At 37.1% G+C, this 19,565-nt stretch overlaps 1 protein-coding gene across 1 annotated transcript; it reads right to left on the bottom strand.

The window, feature by feature from the left end:
- Positions 1 to 2,097: 2,097 nt before the first annotated feature.
- Positions 2,098 to 19,197, bottom strand: LOC121416949. Its single transcript, XM_041610480.1, has 13 exons — positions 19,034 to 19,197; positions 18,571 to 18,697; positions 17,687 to 17,812; positions 16,693 to 16,849; positions 15,015 to 15,128; positions 13,246 to 13,449; positions 12,282 to 12,482; positions 10,755 to 11,042; positions 8,957 to 9,226; positions 7,986 to 8,214; positions 6,166 to 6,300; positions 3,905 to 4,064; positions 2,098 to 2,307 (listed from the first exon to the last, which is right to left on the bottom strand). The coding sequence occupies exons 2-10, from the start codon at positions 18,679 to 18,681 to the stop codon at positions 8,015 to 8,017; spliced, it is 1,671 nt and encodes a 556-aa protein (XP_041466414.1). The 5' UTR covers positions 18,682 to 18,697; positions 19,034 to 19,197; the 3' UTR covers positions 2,098 to 2,307; positions 3,905 to 4,064; positions 6,166 to 6,300; positions 7,986 to 8,014.
- Positions 19,198 to 19,565: the final 368 nt, after the last annotated feature.

Consider the following 19,565-nt stretch of genomic DNA (forward strand, 5'->3'; position numbering starts at 1 on the left):
TAAAAGGTTGGGACCATGGGTGTCGATCGGTATTCTTGGTTGGGGGATGATTGACACAAATGTTCTTGTGGATTGAGATATTTCAACATTACCCCCACTAAAATCACAAGTTAGGACATTTGGGAGTGGTTGATATGCATGGTGTTCTTGGAAATTCCTTCATTGTTGTAGTGTACTATACTTGTATATTTTTTTTTGAAAATTCAATTTGTGTTTCAAGTAAGCCTATTCTAAACTCATACTGAGAAAAAAATGACAAAAATTGACTGGACCATTTACATAGTGATCTGTTTATTGAGCATGATGTATACACAGGGGCGTCGATCCATTTTTTGCAGATGGGGGGGGGGGGCAAAATTATAATATATATATATATATATATATATATAACTCATGAGAAAGAGACTCATATCTCACCTTCACCAACAATGCGAGCGCGAAGCGCGAGCTAATTTTTTTTTAGTATGTCATGAAAACAGGAAAAATGTACCTGTTTAGGTTTGTTTGTAGTAACTCATGAGGAGGGTCGATACATGTATCTCACTAGAGAGCGAGCTGAAATTTCTTTATATTCTGACTTGAAAGCTTGATATTCTAAGCATTTTTGGTACCAATGATTAAGATGGGTATCTAGAAGAACAATAGATGCGAGCGCGAGCTGAAAATTTTGATATGGAAAAAAGGACACTTTAATGGAAGATATATATCCAACAAAAGATTATTGCAAAATCAAAGTTCTTCTAAGGTTTAGAATTGAAAACGGGACACTATATTCACCTATATAATCATGAAAAGTATGGGTTTTTGGTACATGATGCGAGCGCGAAGCGCGAGCTAAAAATTTTAATATTCCAATCTGAAAAGCAGACATTTTGAGCACGATTTTAAATCAAAATTGAGTTGGTATCTCAATCTCGCTTGCTGATTTCAGTGTAGCATTACAATCTTATTTTATTTTTTAGTTGCACATGCGGAATTATTGGGGGGGGGGGGCAAAACGATATGTTTGCCCCCCCAATATTTTCATTGGTGGGGCGATCGCCCCCTGCCCCCACCCCCACCCAGGATCGACGCCTCTGTGTATACAACTTCTCTCTTAAATCTAACCTGACTGGCAATATCTTTATTATTCTTAATGCATTATGATAAAATGCAGATTCGGACCAATTAAGACTAGCACAAATTACAACCTGTGTGGCTTCTCGTGCGCCATCGGGCTTATCGTCGTTCCTTTATTTATCTTGCCACCCTTTTACTCACGTTTATTTTTCCACCCTTTTGAGTTAATGATTTATTCAAATTAATTTATTCACCACTGGTGGAATGGAACACCCTATCAACAAAAGTTGATTTTCGTTGGGGTCCTTTTATGTCATGTGTTAAAAAATATATCAGATACATAAACATTTCATTCTTTTTCATCTTGAACCTCCAAAATAGTCCTGAAAAGAATATTTTATTTAATAACAATGTACACAAATTGCGAGGGAAACAAACTGATTGATGGCATACTATAATCATCATGATCAAACATTTTCATTTTTTCATCATTATTATAATTTTTCTACCCTAAATTATTGGGGGGATGATAATACAGGCCATCCCCCCCACTTGAAGTATTGGGGGGATATATCCCCCCTATCCCCCCCGTGATCGACACCCATGGTTGGGACAGGTTACAGGGGAAAAAGGATCCTCATACCCCTTTCACAGTGCGCTTTTCACCGGCGAACTTCACCGGCGAAGTTCGCCAGCGAAGGGGAAAGTGTCCAGTATGAAAGGTACACAGGAGAACTTCACCGGTGAAGTTCGCCGGCGAACTTCTCCACCTCTAGAGGTGGAGAACTTCGCCGGTGAAACTTTTCACCGGCGAACTTCGCCGGTGAAACAGCCAGTATGAAAGCAAACCGGAGAACTTCTCCTCTTTAATGACGTCAGAGGTCAAATTTTTTCTCTCCCGAAGTCCCCTGCACCGAGATTCTGCGCGCAACTACTTGCAAGCTCAGCTGAATGCTGTGGCCAAGTAGATACCCTCGAATCGCCCATTGAACTTTCGCCGGTGAAAAATGTCAGTGCGAAAGGGTACATTTTTTTTTCGCCGGTGAAGTGAGGAATGCGAGGCGGAGAAGTTCGCCGGTGAAAAATGAAGAGGGCAGCGTGAAAGGGGTATTATGGTGTGTCCGCGGAATTATCCTGTGTGCCCTCTGATCAAGCTGATGGATGACAATAAGGTGGTTAAAATTGTGACGTCATGATGAGGATGGGACCGATATCATTCGTTCTCCCCTGCTGTTGATCTTGATTTTTCTATGTAAAACGGGGAAATGAAATGAGAGAAAAAAAATAATATATGCTTTTGTGAGGAACACCACAGCACCAAATTGGTAATCATTCAAAATACATGTAAACGTACAAAGGGTGCTGTTACTGAGGTACAAGCCAGACTGAGTATTTCAAAGTGCATAATGTTGTATTTTTTCTCTCTCTATCTATTTGTGCTCTGTTTTTTTTAAAGAGCACATAAATTCTAACATATTTTATATTGTTAAATCAATTGACAAAAACGATAAGTGTGAGTTCATTGGACGTCTAATTTTACCAAAAAGCTACATCGGTTTTATACATCACTACGCTTGCTGTCTTTTTAATTATTATTTGAATATTTCAGACATTTGAATAATTTTTCCCATTGTTTTTAGTGAACACAATTCTTGGCTGTAACTTGTGTTGATTCTATAACGAGGTTCTTGATAATCAAGGGCTCATTTTAATGCGCTGTTTCTATAGCAAATTTACTATTAGCCAATCTCATTGAAGGATTCTGTTACTGCTCAATTTGTTAATGTAACAAGCTTTTATGAAATGGGCTCCAAATATATACATTGTGAAACTTACATATTGTGTGTTCATGAAAATTGCACGATGATTTTAGAATAAAAAACTGGTTAAAATCAGCAGGTTCAATCACTGGAATCCTGTCTGCATAGGGGAAGCGACCTTAACAACATTGCGTGGGGTCTATGTCGGACGAAGTGTTATAAATAGCTTGTCTTATCTTTTGAGATAACTATTCATACAAAACTGCCAACCATCTTAGCTGTATAAAAAAATAATTTAGCAACTTGTTATATTAACTATTGCGATATGAATGTACTGAGTACTTAATTAGCAAAGTATCACTCAAGTGGTAGTATAAATGCAATAATACAATGTTCTGAATGTTGCATTGTGGGAGCACTGCATGCCCAGATTTCAGTCGTTGAGGGCTGATGCTGTTTCGTATTTGCTTTAAGCATCATCCATCTACCCAGTACACCATATATCTTTCTTGGGCAAGTGTTGGTCCTGAAAAGTTCAGGAGACGACTGTCAAGAACACTCTTGTCAAAACGTCGACTTCTTCTTCTTCTCTTCTTCCTGTAAAGTACAGACTGCCCTTGGTATAATATCGTACTAGTTGTGCTTGTCAAGTGCCCAGATGAATAGTGCGAGTAAAAATCTCTACAAATCTATGTGCGGCTAAAAACAGAAGAGGCCTTAACGAAGCCCCCTTTGCTGCACCTCCTGCTTGAAAGACACGAGGGAGGTGCTGTGAACTATCTTTGCTGGGAGTGAGTTCCATATTCTGATCAGGAAAGAATGTCTTTTGATATACTTGTGTTCTGGCGTATGGGATTTGGAACTTATGTGGATTTCCACGTGTACATGGTCCAGTTGATTGAATAAAGTGGTCATCCGGGATGTCAATAAGCATGTTGATGATGCAGTAGACCATACTAGCTCGCTGTTGGGTGGTCCTTTTCAGGACCAACACTTGCCAAGAAAGATATATGGTGCGCCGTGAAACCTACGACACCAACCTCTTTTCCCTCATCCACACATAACTAGACAGTATGCATTTTCACCTGCCTAGCCTTTCATGTCGACGACAAATATGCTATTCCGGCGTCTTTTCCCATGTGAAATCGTTATTTTCACATTTCCTTCATTTATTGAGAGGTCTGTAAAATCCAAGTCAAAGTCCAGGATGTTTTGGCCGAGATTCAGATCCAGCAAGTCGAGGGTCTGCATAATCACGGTAGGTGATAAATTGAATTTATTATAGAACGTCACTGGCAATTGCCAACATTTTGTTCAAAAAAAGAAGTATAAAATGATAAACAAAATATCCAATGCAAGGAATACAAGTAGATAAAATCAAACAAAATAGTGTTTCGTTAAACAAAAATGATATATACAAATATATACAATAATATATTTTGACAATGAATAAAAAGACTGATGTCCAATAAAAGATAAAGAAAACATAAAGAAAGTGAGAGAGGAAAGGGAAATAAAGAGGAAAGAAGTTCGAAAATGGAGAGAGGAGATTAAAGAGAAGGGACACGGACATGACGGAAATGATTTTTTTTTTCGCTTTTACTACGAAGAAACTCTCTTCAACGTATCGATTTCTTTGAAAATTCAATCAATACACAGCGGAGAGCTCCGAGGCCTTTGTCGAATGTTGGTGGACTTGGACTGCAGATCATCCGAAGATTTTCCGCGGAAGAACAAGTGGAAATATGTCGTTGTCCAGAGTAAAGAGATTCCGATGCTGTCCCAGTCCACCAACTTTCGACAAAAACCTCTCAGCTTTCCATTGTCATAATTGTCATTTGACTTGCATTTTCAAAGGAATTGGTGCGTTGCCCAGAAGGAAAAACCAATTAGACCAGTAATTTTATTTACTGGTATCCAGTATAATTATACTGGTTTCCAGTATATTTTTACTGGACCAGTTGATTTTTAACTGGACCAGTTAAAATGAACTGGAGACCAATTCAAACAATTGCATTCTGGTTACTGGTCCAATATATAATGACTTTCAAGTCAGATCATTTAACAAATTATGAAAAATGAATCTTACAATTCAGAGAAAATTATTATCGTTATCATTGTTATCATCATTGCTCTTATGATTATCACAATTATTATTATTATGATCATTTTTTTTGTAATCATTCTTATTACTGTTAATATTGTTGATATTGTAATTATTATTAATAATATTATCATAATTTTCAATTATTGATATTATAATTAAAATAATTATGTCCTCTAATTATGATTAAGCTCAAAGCAAGATGTATTCCTCTGATATATAGTCAACTGGTCTAAAGTAATTCAATGTTTGAAATTAAACTGGTCAAGACCAGTAATACCAGTAATTCTGATGATGCTGATCATGTGGTTTACCTCATTTGCATATTTCCTGTTTCTTTAAGAAAAATCAGGATTTATAATGGAATATCTTTGCAATAGCACTCATTGTTGTTTGAAAACCTTCAAAATAATTGTGTGAACTAATTCACAATGAAAATATGTAATTTTATGCATCACATTCAAAATAACAGCAGAAATATTAATTTACTAACCATCTTTTCCATCACATTTCACTGGCCGTGGTATATAACAAAACAAATGCATGTAATAAACTGATCCAGTAAGACCAGTACGAGGACCAGTTCGACCAGTTTGAGGACCAGTGAGACCATTATGACGACCAGTGAGACCAGTATGGAGACCAGTGAGACCAGTAACAACCACCAGAAATAAGACCAGTATAAAATTCCAGTACTTCAAGACCAGTTTAATTTTTAACTGGACCAGTAGAATTTTAACTGGACCAGTATACCAGTTAGACCAGTAAACCGATGTTCCAATTTCCAGAGTTACCAGTTAAAAATACTGGTCTAACTGGTCCAGTGGAACTGGTTTTTCCTTCTGGGTGTAGAGAGTTTCCTCTTAACTTCACTCGAGACCTGTTATTGGCTGAAGTATCAAATAAGTAGTATGTGCCTACAGACTATATTCAAAAGGTCTAAATCGTAAATGAACACTGTATCACGTCGTGGCCCAGTGTATTAGTCTCTGGACTTTAAAACAGAGGGTTGTGGTTTCTGATCCCATCTATGGTGTAGTTTTCTTCAGCAAGGAATTCTTCCACAGAGTGCTGCACTCGACCCAGGTGAGGTAAATGGGTACCGGCAGGAAGTAATTCCTAAAAAAGATGTGTGCACCTGAATAGGTAGCCTAGCTTACCCGGGGTAATAATTATAACAGGGCCTGCTACCCTGGGTAAATATACCGTCATTTGTATTATTACATTTCTTTTTTTAAATACCTCTGTCACGATCTCTTCTGTTTCATCCAATGAGCACGAAACGTCGAGACCATTCTGAATAGCAGAATCAATTACAAACAACCGCTCAACGTCTCTGGTGACTCGACCCATCATCTCCATTTCATCGCACAATCCCTGTTGGCAAAGAGAGTGAAGATTATTTCCCAGACTAGCACCTCGAAAACCAACACAAAAGGTCGCCACAAAGGAACTTATAAAATAATTGTAATGAGCTCGATACAGCACATTCGAACCTTAAAAGGATACGTAGCTTGTCAAAATGGATCGACAATAACCCACGAAGTCTTTCAGAAATAATGAAAACGAATGGATTAAAATTTGGGGTTCACTCAAGCATTAAAGGGGAAATTCACCCTGAAGAAAACTTTGTTGTAAAAATAACAGAAAATATAATAAAAAATATTGGTGAAGGTTTGAGGAAAATCTGTTAAAGAGTAAAAAAGTTATTAGAGTTCAAATTTTTGGATTTGTGACGTCATAAACGAGCAGCTGCCCCATGTGTTATGTAATATAAAATGCATGATTGTCAAATTTTGTATGGTTCCTGATGACTTAATTTTGTTTTCTATTCATGATCGGGTGTGAAATGATTTGTCTATTAATATACAAAAGGTACAGTGAAAACCATTTTCAATTTTCTGAGAAAATTACATTTCATTAATTTTTTACCATTCGCTATGTAAGAATGCTGCTCGCATATGACGTCACAAATCAAATAATTGAAATCATAATAACTTTTTGATTATTTGATGATTTTTTATCAAACCTTCGGCAATATTTTTTATTATTTTTTCTGCTATTTTTACAATAAACTTTTTGTCAGGGTGAACTTCCCCTTTAAAGGTGCACACCTTGCAGTCGGTAAGAAAGTTCCGACCACTATGGAAAAAAGAGGGAAGGTTCAATTCTGTTATAAACAACCTTCAGATTTTGGCTGGATGGAGAGGAAGAGTTTCTCTAGCAGATAGCATAATTTGTAATTTTTCACATTTTGAAGACCAATTAATTCTTTGAGGTTTTTACAGAAAACCTACCCTGGCGATATATTATTGGTTGTCGGATTGCTGGTCACAGTTTTACATTACCTCATAAATATTACGGACACACAAGGAACCCAAGAATTTAGAATTTCAGGCCCGTATTCGGAAGTCAGGTTTAACTTAAACTCTCGTTTAAAGTTGTGGTTCAAGTATGGATAGCCAATTGTTACATAAATCACTAACAGTAGAGATATCATATCTCAGCTCATTTGGCTCTCAAATCATTCATAATTGTCTAGGAAGTATATATAGATTATTGTCTTCACCGTCGATGAATCAGGAACTTGAGAGCACGGTAAACATAAGAAATATACAACTTCATTTCTTGTTTGACGGATACTTTTGGCTTCCCATACTTATACAACTTTAAACCTGACTTCAGAATACGGGCCTCAGTGTCCAAAAATTATCTCCGTGCAGAGTTGTGGAATTCAGATTTAACTTATGTGGAATTTATCTCATTTCATTAACACATTACTGTTTACAGTTCAGTCTCATCAAGATCAGCAACACGTTATAGAGACACATGGATTACGTAATCAACAGCTTATCATCGTGACAATACCGTCTTCACAGACATCTCAGCTCACTACAATTGACTCGCCAATCGCATTCAAACATCACTTTCATCCTCTTCAGCATTGTTGATTTTTTTTTTACAAAGCAAATATTGAACAGAAATATGAAAGATGTATTCTACAGATTAGCCCCACTGTGCAGGTGTGTGTGCGCCTGATTCTCTTCTTTATCGTGCCCTACCTTTTTGCGTCCTTGTACGTTGTCGTAGATTATGAAATTAGAACTGGCTTTCGTTTCTTAGGCATGGTGATTGGGTGAAAGGCAAGGTAGCCAACCACCTTTCCGTTCAGACTCTCAGTTGGAACTCGGACTTCATACGTACTTAACTCGTCAACATCAAACTCTATGGTCTTGTCGTCAATTCTGCATTCTGGCGCCCTGAGCTCTTGTTGTTCAACCTCTACGTTTCCTATTGATAACGAGAGATATCGGGATCATTTGTAGCCTTCATACAAACCTCCATGTCTGAGATGATGTGTATAGAAACGAAGTGACTTAAAAATAGACTAATCGCCTACATCGGCGTGAACACGCCGGTCACAGACAAGGTCCCATTCACTGTGCCAGAAAGTAGGCAGCTTTCGATTCTCACGTCGTCTGTGACAACTTGGTGTCTTATTTATAGCTTGGCGTAACGCTACGTCTAAAAATAAACTCAAAGCATTTAATCATCCAGGACATTACCATAATCATAACCACATTTTATACATCAAAATCTACCTAAAAGTTTCGAAATGCATCATTCATATTTTAATTATGCAGGGTCCAAATCAACGCAGGATAATCTGTACGAGTACCTGATTATCAAAATGTCAGTGGCACTCGATTTTTACGATCGCCTCCACTATGGATACCGCATCTCAAATCATCCGTATATACTTTAAGAATACTACACGCAGGACTTGACAGACATATGAACTTATGCACATGTCTTTGTTTAGCGAACTTTACTTGGTCAACCCAAAGAGCTTCTTCATTGGATCAATGCAACAGATACACCGGAACGTCGACCCCAGACCGACGAAAGTTATTGTATAATTATGGGAAAGGAACTATCTGCCCGTTTGGAGTCGGTTCGTCGGCGTGACTACACCATAAATTCACCTACCATTGCCCACGAGACAGCAAACGAACAGAAGTTGTCAACATACCGGTCAGATAGGTTTCGCCAAGTTCTGCAAGGTTTGCTTCGTCGAGCGCTTCCTTCAGCTTTCGAATCTGATCTCCTGGGGGCACCTTCTGTCTCCAGTCCAGTAGCATATCCTGGGTGCCTCTGAACGTAACCTGTTCCCCTCTGTTATTCGTGGCAGTGTATCGGTTCAACTCTGCAACTGAGCACCCGAGAGCCCGACCCAAGTCTTCCACGACTTCATCAGACCACAGAGACCCTGCAAGGTCTGCAAGCAGGCTGTGCGATAGAGCTGTTGGATTGATTTGATTGGATGAATTAAATGATCAAGGAGCTTTTTCACAAAACTCGTTATACATGTACATGCAATACTAAATTTTGAGTTTTAAAATACCAACAAAAAGATTAATGATGTTTATTTGATATAGACACTATGCAATATGGTATGATTCCGAAACGTGAACCTGGTTCTATCACAGGTAGAGGTGCCGTGCCTCAGTGGATAAGTCTTCGGACTTTGAAAAATAAGGTCAGGGGTTCAAATCCCACAGCAGCAATAACGTCCTTTTACAATGCGTTTATCTACATTTGTCACTCTCAACCACTGTGTAGTAAATGGGTACCCGGTAGGAAAGAATTCCTTGAATGCTCGTTGCGCCCGATCAGGGTAGCTGTGCTAAAGCTGGGGTAATAGTATGCAGCGCTTAAAAACATTTGTATTAAGCGCTACATAAATGTTGCATATTTTTATTATTATTCTATCAATAACATATTTTTTTTCTAGTATTTATTTTAGAAAACATCGTTGTATAGCTGACAACGCCCATAAGGGGCAAGTTGCAATGAAACATAAATGTAAAGCTACTAAAATTTGATTGACCTATGGTAAACTTGCTACATAAATTGTGCTGTTACTATGACAAGAATTTATGAAAAAGGACCAAGACCAAGGAAGTATTACAGGATATCAATTTCATAATAATCTACATTTAGCAGGTCCTTCTAATTTGGATTTTCTTTTTTTAATTCCTCGTTGTATAATGGGAACTAAGCATTATCATGCGTAATAAAGCAAATGTAAAGATTTCGTAGGCTCTTGTAATTTCCACACATAAACCTACTTTGGGGCAAGTCCGTAAAAACATAAATTAGCTTTTTTAAAGGCCACTATTTGAATTTATCATCATCATTAATGATTTGGAATTAAAACATTTGATATTAACCATTTTCAGGAATCGTGGCCTAATTCTTGTAACAACCAGATACAATGATCCAAATATCTTAGGTAATTTTTATATTTTTGCTGTTCACAAGCCTGGAGTTACAAAAATCAAATTAAATTTCGGTCAAATCTCAACATTTTAAGAGATTCTCTAAATCGCCCCAGCAGCCCCTGTTTCCAAGGTGAATGACTTTTTTGGAACAATGATTCTCTTTCAGGGTAAGCATTTTGATATTTAGTGTACTAAGTTGAATACATTTCTTTTCCTCAGATATTGCGATAAAAATCTTAATAAACATAAACTGGTTTGCAAATCAAAAAGTTCTTCATGAGTTTTAGATTTGGGGTAAAATAAAAGTTCAATGGGTGATTTCAAGTTCGGTGTTGGTGTTGGAGCGCATATTGGATTTTGTTTCCTAACTCCAAAAGCTATTCTGAGAACACACAAATAATCAAGTTCAAAATATTAACCAGCTCAACACATGGTGAGTGACTTTTCAGGACCACTTTAATTTTACATTAATTCTTATAGGCCAATCGTGTGAAATTTAACACCAACACAAAAAGGTCAGCACCGAACTTGAAATTGAAGACAAACCTTCGTTTGGTTTGGCCATTCCTAAGTGCGTTTCTGCCAGCATGACGAGGCCAGCCTTTTTCATTGCTTCCCTCAGCCTCGGACGCTGCTGACCTGCACCAACCTTCTGCTTACAATCAAACAGCATATCGCTCGTGCCCTTGAAAGTTGTCCGGGATCCCACCCTGTTTGAGTCCAGAAACCTGTTGATATCCGCAGCGGAAAACCCAAGTGCTCGACCCAAGGACTCGATTTGCTGATCAGTCTCGATCGATCCAGCCAGTTCTCTCATGATCTCGTCGTCGATATCTTAATTCAAAATCATGTGCAAATTCAGCCTTAATTTCTTGACGGTCATTTGATTGAAAGTGGAGTGGTTCTTGCCTCCACACAGCAAAAACTGTGGTGTTAACCGGTGTACATAGAGGACCTCACCAGTTATTTTACACCAGTGTTAAATTGGTGGTGTTAGTCTTACACCTATAGGTATTATTACAACACCTATGGTTGTTACATTTACACTCTTTGGTGTCATGTTCAATCTCTAGGGTGTTATTTTAACACCTCATGGTGTGGTGCTCTACATGTATTAACACCAACTGGCGTCAGTTTTAACACCACAGTTTTTACAGTGCAGACAATTAACCGTGCAGAGGAAAATACTGCTTCATGAAATTAATTAATTCCTGATGAAGCCCCCCCCCACCCACCCAATTTTTGAAGGGGGAATGGTGGGGTGTTACAAACTATTGTATATATTTTTTTACAAATCAGATAAATCACTTTTCTTGACAAAGCAACGAGGGCTAAAAATCGTAAACATTCTTTTATTGCTGAGTATTTATTTCACCTTGAGTTCCTTTCGATTAATTGACTCACTCCAAGCAGAACGATATCAGATGAAATAGACCTGCACGAGAAATAATTTTATATTTGGAGTTCATATAGTCCTGTAATATTGTATGATAGAACGGTCACTATAGTAAATTGTACAACGCCTTCTTATCTTGTTGTACGCAAGCAAATGAGAGGCTGAATGTCAAACATTCGTACCGTACGTTGCACGCGTACCATGCGTCCCATCCAAAATGCGCATTGCCATAAATCGATATTCTCCCCATTCATTAAACTCGGATTTTACCCTAAAAAAATCGAAAGTTATATTGTACATAATTATGTGCAATATAACTTTTTGAAGGGAGATCACGTGGAAGCGATCTAGTCAATCACAGCTCGTATCTTACTACCACTATATACTATATATGTGTGTATGTATTTATATATATATATATATATATATATATATATATATATACATATAGCTTATGGTCCTGCGTCTTGGTCAGAGGTTTACAATGTGCTATCAGATGTTGGTTGATAAATGTCTGAGGATACGCGCCCTTCACGGAAAGAATATTTACATTTTTTGCTCGTTTTTGTGATAATAAAATTGCTTCGTAACAATAGATTTAAACGATCAGCAATGTTGCACGACACTTAACAATGAGAAATATAAAAATGGGAACAAAATATATGTTAGTTCCTTACCTGTATTTTCTTTGGAAGAGTAAAGTATGATGGGGGTGTCCCCCGATTTCACTGATGGGGCAATTCTGGCACAGTGCTCACATGATATTGTCATTGGCTTCTTCAGTTTGTATCCAGGCGGGGAGCATCGGAAGGCGTGGCACAGAGTAGCTTCTTTGTCTCGGTGAACATCATTCTTGATCAGGTTTGGAATCAGCTCAACTGGAAAAGGGTTTATGATTATTCGAGATTGGATGGCTCGAAATGGAATTCCAGATATATTCAAAGAGATAGGGCCAATATTCCACGATTCGCAGATGGGTGGAATATGAAAATAGAAAAAAAGAATACCCATATTCTATAGTTCGAAATAGACATGAAATGGAATACTCCGAAAAAATTGCTTTACCCAATTAATCGTAAGCCCAGCAGCCGCTGTGCAGCGCCAGATGGACGAGGCTCTATCCCTTTAATTGTTGAAGGCACATAAGGGCGTCAGCAACTACCATCTTTTAACGTCCTTTGGTCTGACGCGGCCGGGGGTATGAACTCCCGACCTCCCCGGTCATGCCGGTTGTGATACGGACGCTCACCAACTGAGCCAATACACCGGTTGGCACGAATGGAAAATTCATTTAGTTCATTATGACGTCATTATAGTGATTTCAATTATTACTTTTCATTCAATATAAGTAAAATGTTTTTTTTCACCTTTCTCAATTTGATATTATTTTTGTTCGAACGTTATTTGCTAGCTTTTCTGTTTCAACACACGATTTTCTTAATTTGTTTGCCATATATACATGTATTAAACCAATACAAAAAAAAAACAAAATGTTGTAGACACGGTTTGCTGAAGTGGAACTGGCCACATTCTCCAAGACTTAGGCCAAATTGAATTTGAAAATAAATAGACATGAATCTCTGGCAAACAATTGCGATGGTTTAATGTGTGAGAACGACTTGTGCGCGCCAGTTAGCTTACTCTTAATATGAACGTCTTTCTCCAGTGCGTCCCTAGGGATTGTTATAGTAGCAGAGCATCCTTTGAGCTCAAGAACTCCTCCTGCCTTTCCAATAACGCCATTGGATTCTGCATAGGGTTTAGATATTCGAATGGTTGGTTCTACCCCCGCCTCTTCCTCCTTTGCGTCTACGACGGGCTCCTCGTCAATGTCTGGTTCTACTTCTCGTAAATCAAACAAACACACCCCATTTTTTCTGACTGTCTACATGTAAATGCATTACAGTTAATCTGTTCCTTAATCCTAATCCTCTCAGAGTGAGACGAGGAACCAATCCATTTGGAGTGGGGTTTGCATCAGATTCTTTTGGAAGTGCACTTTATCTCCCTCTGGAGTCACCTGTGCATATTTTTAGGTATGTTCACTCCAGAAGGATAAGTATAATCCACTCTCAAAAGATGCAAACAAGGGACGGGTCCAGGATTTTCCAAAAGGGGGGCAAAATTTCGATACACACTCACAAATAAATGAAATAAATAAGGATATTTCTTACCAAAAAAAAATTGACAAGCCCCCCCCCCAAAAAAAAAAAAGAAGGGAAAATGGTTTTCAACCACAAATGAAGGATATTTCGTCCCAGAAAAAAAAATTGACAAACACAAAAAGTCTTCAATTTGAAAAAAGGACATACCTCTGTTTTAATGGCATTTTTACATTACAAATTTAAATTTTGCTTCTCAAGGGTGCGGGACGTTTCCGCTGTGCTCCCTGGATCCGACAGTGATGCAAACCCCTCTCCAAAATGACTGGTTCCTTGTCACACTCTACACAGCAAAAACTGTGATGTTAACCGGTGTACATAGAGGACCACACCAGTTATTTTACACCGGTGTTAAATTGATGGTGTTAGTTTTACACCTATATGTGTTATTACAGCACCTTTGGTTCTTACATTTACACTCTTTGGTGTTATGTTCAATCTCTAGGGTGTAATTGTAACACCTCAGGGTGTGGTGCTCCATTAACACCAAATGGTGTCAGTTTTAACACCACAGTTTTTACAGTGTAAGACGAGTGTGGCTAGGGAAGAGCTTACTAAGCTCCTTGACATTTAGAGTGCATGGAGTATTTGATATTCGATACAGGAAAAACAAATATTAAAGAAGACCTAAATCCAGGCATCAAGTAATATCACTTGAAATATATACTACCATCTACACAAAAACTGATTCAAAATGTGTTTTATTGTTATTATTATCATTATTATCATTATTATTAAAAGTTGATTTCGGGTGAATTAATAACTTTCTTTCTACTTGTGGCCTTTGTTTCCGAGTCTTTGAAACGTGCATGTCCAGGGCTCCGTAACACAAAGATTAGCGATCAATCGCTAAATGAACTGACCAATCATTATCAATGTTACATGCGCATTAGGCTTAAAATACTGACCAGGGACAAATCAGTACACATTTGCAATCCATCGCAAACCTTTGTGTTACGGAGTCAGGATCATTTTTCCTGTATAGAATACTTCAATAATATAATTAAAACAGATATGAATAAATACAAAATATTGATGATGATGGTAATCACAATAGAGTAAAAATAAAAATAACAATAATGATGATGATAACCCTAATATTAGTGACAATCATAACATAAATACCAATGAAAAGCAAGTTGATTCAATAACGCTCTGAAACATGCAATGGTACACTGTGACTGTCTGATTAGAGATCACTGCCATTCCATTTTATGTCTTCAAAAGAAGAAAAAAACAACCAACTACCTTCAGGCGTGTCCTCCTCATAATCATATACTTCTGAATCATATTCCGATTCACTGGAGGTTACAACTTCTACAGCATCAAACTCATCATGCCCGGAGTAATCGAATGCGTCATCTTTAAAAAATCAAATAGTAATAATGATAATGACAATAATGATTATAGCAATAAGAGCGGTGATATTATTAATGATAGTAATTATAACAATTATGGAATAACTATTTATCAAGGGCAGCAACTCTCAGCGGGCCCTGCTTAACATGATAATGTTATTAATATTAGTAGCTGTAGTACGAACTATATTGCGCTTTTCCAGAGGATATAGCCATTATTACCAAGTCTTATACTACTACAACTACCAAAACACTTTCTACTACTACTACTACTACTACTACTACTACTACTACTACTACTACTACTACTACTACCATGACTACTGCTACTACTACTACCACTACTATCACTACTTCCACGACCACTACTATTACTACTACTACCACTGCTACTACAACTACTACCACCACTACTACTACGACTACTACTACTATTCCACGTATTTCTTCTGCCCGTAGCACTTGCATTCCTTTACTGCCTAATACAACTTGTATTTTTTCCGCTGCTGCTTGTAGTATTTTATTTATAAATACTGTGATTATCAAGAATCATAAAAGTGATATTATGATGAAAATGATTACAAAAGTAACCAAAAAGATCAGGCGTGTATATATATATATATATATATATATATATATATATATATATATATATATATATATATATATATATATATATATTCATATATATTATACATCATGTTCATATTCTCCCTTCAATTCTTTTTCAACTTAGGGTAGTACGCTCTATTCCACATCACTTGACGTCCATTTATTTTAATGTACATCATTGGACTTATCTTAGGTTTATTCTGCCCTCCATAGACATGAAAGATTTACCATTTGTGACGAGCCATCGCCCAAGATGATCTCTTTCGTGTTTTCAATGTTTGTAAAATATAAATCCTAAGCTTTAAAATGATTTATAACTTATCGGAGTTGGTCAGCAATAACCAACCCGAATACTCGATTGAATTGAAAACAAATTAAAAAAGAGCTTCACGAAAAAAAAATTAGAAGAAAACGTGGTTTGAAGTTCCCTTTAACATTGGCATGAATGGATGGGCACAATGAGCGGTCTCTGTGAAAATTCTACGTAATGTGCAAAAAACAGATAATGGTGTCCAAAGAAACTCCAGAATCCTGTCTTTTATTCAGCTTCACAAGTTCATTTTTTGCCAGCATAAAGAGTCATTCTTTCAGGTAAGCTATTTTTCATCAATTATTCGTTTAGATATGCCCCCCCCCCTTCGTTTTCGTGAAGGCGAAATTACTGTTTTGGCTATTTTACTGAGTTCCTGCCCAGACGAATTATTGTTGGTTTTGGACTAGCTGGGGGTGTTTCACAAAGATTTAAGTATGACTTAGAGTCGCACTTAAATACCGAGTTGCGTACGGTATGAAAGGCTTGCCCGCATTGGTCAGATCGTGTCATGAGGACGCACACTAATGCGTATCTATCAATAAGATCGCGTTGCATATCATGTACGCGTCGGCATTTAAGTGCGACTTAAGTCATGCTTAAATCTTTGTGAAACACCCCCTGGTCACATTTTCCATTGACATACGTGTTAAAATTGCCTTGACTTCAAACGATGTAACAAACTTGCCAGCCTGGAGTACTTCAATCTCCCCTTCCATGTGGTAATCTTCGTCTTGCTTTACGTAATATAGGGAGTTTTTCGTCCATTTAGGAAATTCCTTAATGGATATATTTTGCTTCACCTGCGTGATATGGGAAACAAAATAAAGTGGTGATGAATTAGTAATAGGTACCACAAGTTCATGAGAGTTAGTAAGGATCGTGCATAGCTGTTTAGGGGCCTGTAACACAAAGCTTGGGGATCGCAGAACATTTTTCTACGATTGATTTCATTGACTAAAGTAGGTCCCCGGGCCACTTCCATTGACGAGTGGATACCATGCGCGACCAAGAGGTCTCGAAAAGCACCCTAAACACGTATCTTCCATATTCTGAAAATGCACCCCTTACTAAGTAGTGGTGTGTGAAACCCTTCCCTTAACAAGTATTGAAAACAAAACGATACTCTTGGCAAGTATTCCATGAAATGAACCCCTAAACAAGTACAGCGATATTTTATTGTTACGTCCGTCGACGTCTGTCGTCGGTTTTACCTTTACACACCATGTGGTTTAGGACGGCCCCACCTTTCACCTCGCGCAAATCGGACTCTTAGCACGTAGTGTTGGGGCAAAAAGTAAATCCTTTATAAATCATTTTAATTTTGTTTTATAATCCCCGCAAACTTTACCCTAAACACGTAGCTTTCCTAGCGAAATAGATACCCTTTTTTTATTATGTTTGGTTTTTGACACCCTTTTCACGTTACGTACGTAACGTGCCCTATCTTATTCCTAAAATTCGGATCCAGGACACCCCACCTTTCGAGAATTAGGCTATAATTTTCACAAAACATTCGTGAATGTATAGGGGGCCCTTTTCTCAAATGATCGGGCCCGTGATCGCCCTATATACCAGACGCCATGACCCGATGCGATGGCAAAAACCAAATGGCCTTGATTGTAAAAAAAAAAGCTTACCTTTGTAAATTCCTTTGGACCAATCAAGTTGTATTGCATGGCTATTCTTGAGCCACTTTGAACCGAGATGTAATCTTTTCTTCCAACGATTTTCAGTCCTCTTCTCCGCATTTTCAAAATCAAATCCTCAGAAACGTTAAACAAGAATAGAGATTGATTTAGATGAATTCCTTTGATTATCTTGTAATGTTATTTGTAACGTTTACTTTAAAACGACAGTTGCAAATTTATTTCGCATTTGGCATGTTTATTCAACATACATTGGTTTATTATCAACAACAACAATGAAAATAATATTAACGACAATGATAATAGCAATGATAATAATAACGATACAAATAATAGTAATATTGATAATACTAATAATAATAATCATCTTCAACAACATGAAATTTAAAAAATCTTAATATTTCAAATTCAAATTCAAATTTGTCTCCAACAAAACAGAAAAATAATGATATTAAATAGAATGATAGCAATAAGTCTTGTAATGATTATTACAAGCATTTATGACCCCTCCCCCTTCTCTTCTTATGCACTGTAAAAATGAAGTGCTAATTTAGCACTTAAAGTGCTTGCATAGTGACTGCACTACGAATGCTGATTTTCTAGTTCAATTTTAAACTAGAAAATCAGCACTTGTAGTGTAACTTGTAGTGTAACGAAACCAAACTGAATTAAAAAAAACAATAGTTTTATTAATTATTTTTATTATTATTGATATCATTATCATAATCATAATTACTATTATTATCATCACTATTATAATTATTTTTTAATAACTTTATTATTATCATTATCATCATTATTATTGTTATTATTATTATTTTCATGCATCATTACGATCCTAGTAATATTTACCATTACACGTTTTACATAATTACCTCCTCTCTTTCCGTTGGCCTGGCATTATCATCAAGAAATATCTTTAGGTTGACTTTCCTCTCCTGTGGCATGGTTTGAGGCATGAATGCCAGTGCTTTGATAGAAATCATCCTGACTTGGTCCTCGCTGAAATGGTTTTTTCCCACTTGTTCTAATTGCCAATTCGTCCACTCACCGTTTCGTATAATAACAAGCTGGTCCAATATCAATTTAGTCCATATAACATTTCGTGTTATATTGGACAGATGTTAATTGTGCAAAATGAATGAAATTGAAATGGATATCATTAGACCAACTGGTTATGAGATGAAGTGGTCATAGACGAAACGGTAATCATACGAAATGATGATTGAACCAAATAATTGTTAGACGAAATGTTGATAGAGGGAATGGCATTAGACTAAATAAAATTAGACAATGTGGTTAGTGGACGAGTTGGCAGTAGACGAATTGGCAATTTACCGCTGAAATTTCCGGACGTCACCAATACACTTTGCCACCGAACTTCTAAATAGTATTGAGATGAACTGGTATAGTGGAGTTGACGTTCCGGTTAGCGACACAGAGGTTACTTGTAGCAAAGTATGTGATTAACGCTCTACGTCGTCAAATCCAAAGTACAGTTGCAATATGAAAAAAAAAATTTCCATGAGGGTATTTTTTACCTCACTGTATAGATCGACACATGTATTCACTTACGTTTCGTTCTCTGTCGTAGATGGCGTAATCTGTTTTAGTTTCAGGGTAGGCTTTAGGTGTCACGCGCGTAAAACATTCCCCATAGACTTGTGTGTTAAAATGGCACTTTTGAAAAATTCATAAAAAATAAATGTGAAATTAGAGGGTAGAATGTTTACTACCATTGGATAGGGTATATATCTGGCATTTCATATCTGACCAGGAAAGGGCAGCGTAGCCAGCTCATTTTAAAAAAAAATTGCCGTTTATGAAGATAACTATGAATGGATCAAATTCATCGACTCAAACAGTAAAA

This window comes from Lytechinus variegatus, chromosome 6 (genome assembly GCF_018143015.1).
Source record: "Lytechinus variegatus isolate NC3 chromosome 6, Lvar_3.0, whole genome shotgun sequence".
NCBI lineage: Eukaryota > Metazoa > Echinodermata > Echinoidea > Temnopleuroida > Toxopneustidae > Lytechinus > Lytechinus variegatus.

What these genes read in the sequence shown, in the direction of transcription:
- LOC121416949 (XM_041610480.1), bottom strand. Translation starts at nt 18,681, where the DNA reads ATGATTTCTATCAAAGCACTGGCATTCATGCCTCAAACCATGCCACAG. An exon ending in GTCCAAAGGAATTTACAAAG is followed by an intron (nt 16,850 to 17,686) that starts GTAAGCTTTTTT and finishes CATATCACGCAG; the next exon opens with GTGAAGCAAAATATATCCAT. An exon ending in TGGCGAAACCTATCTGACCG is followed by an intron (nt 8,215 to 8,956) that starts GTATGTTGACAA and finishes CGTTATCAATAG; the next exon opens with GAAACGTAGAGGTTGAACAA.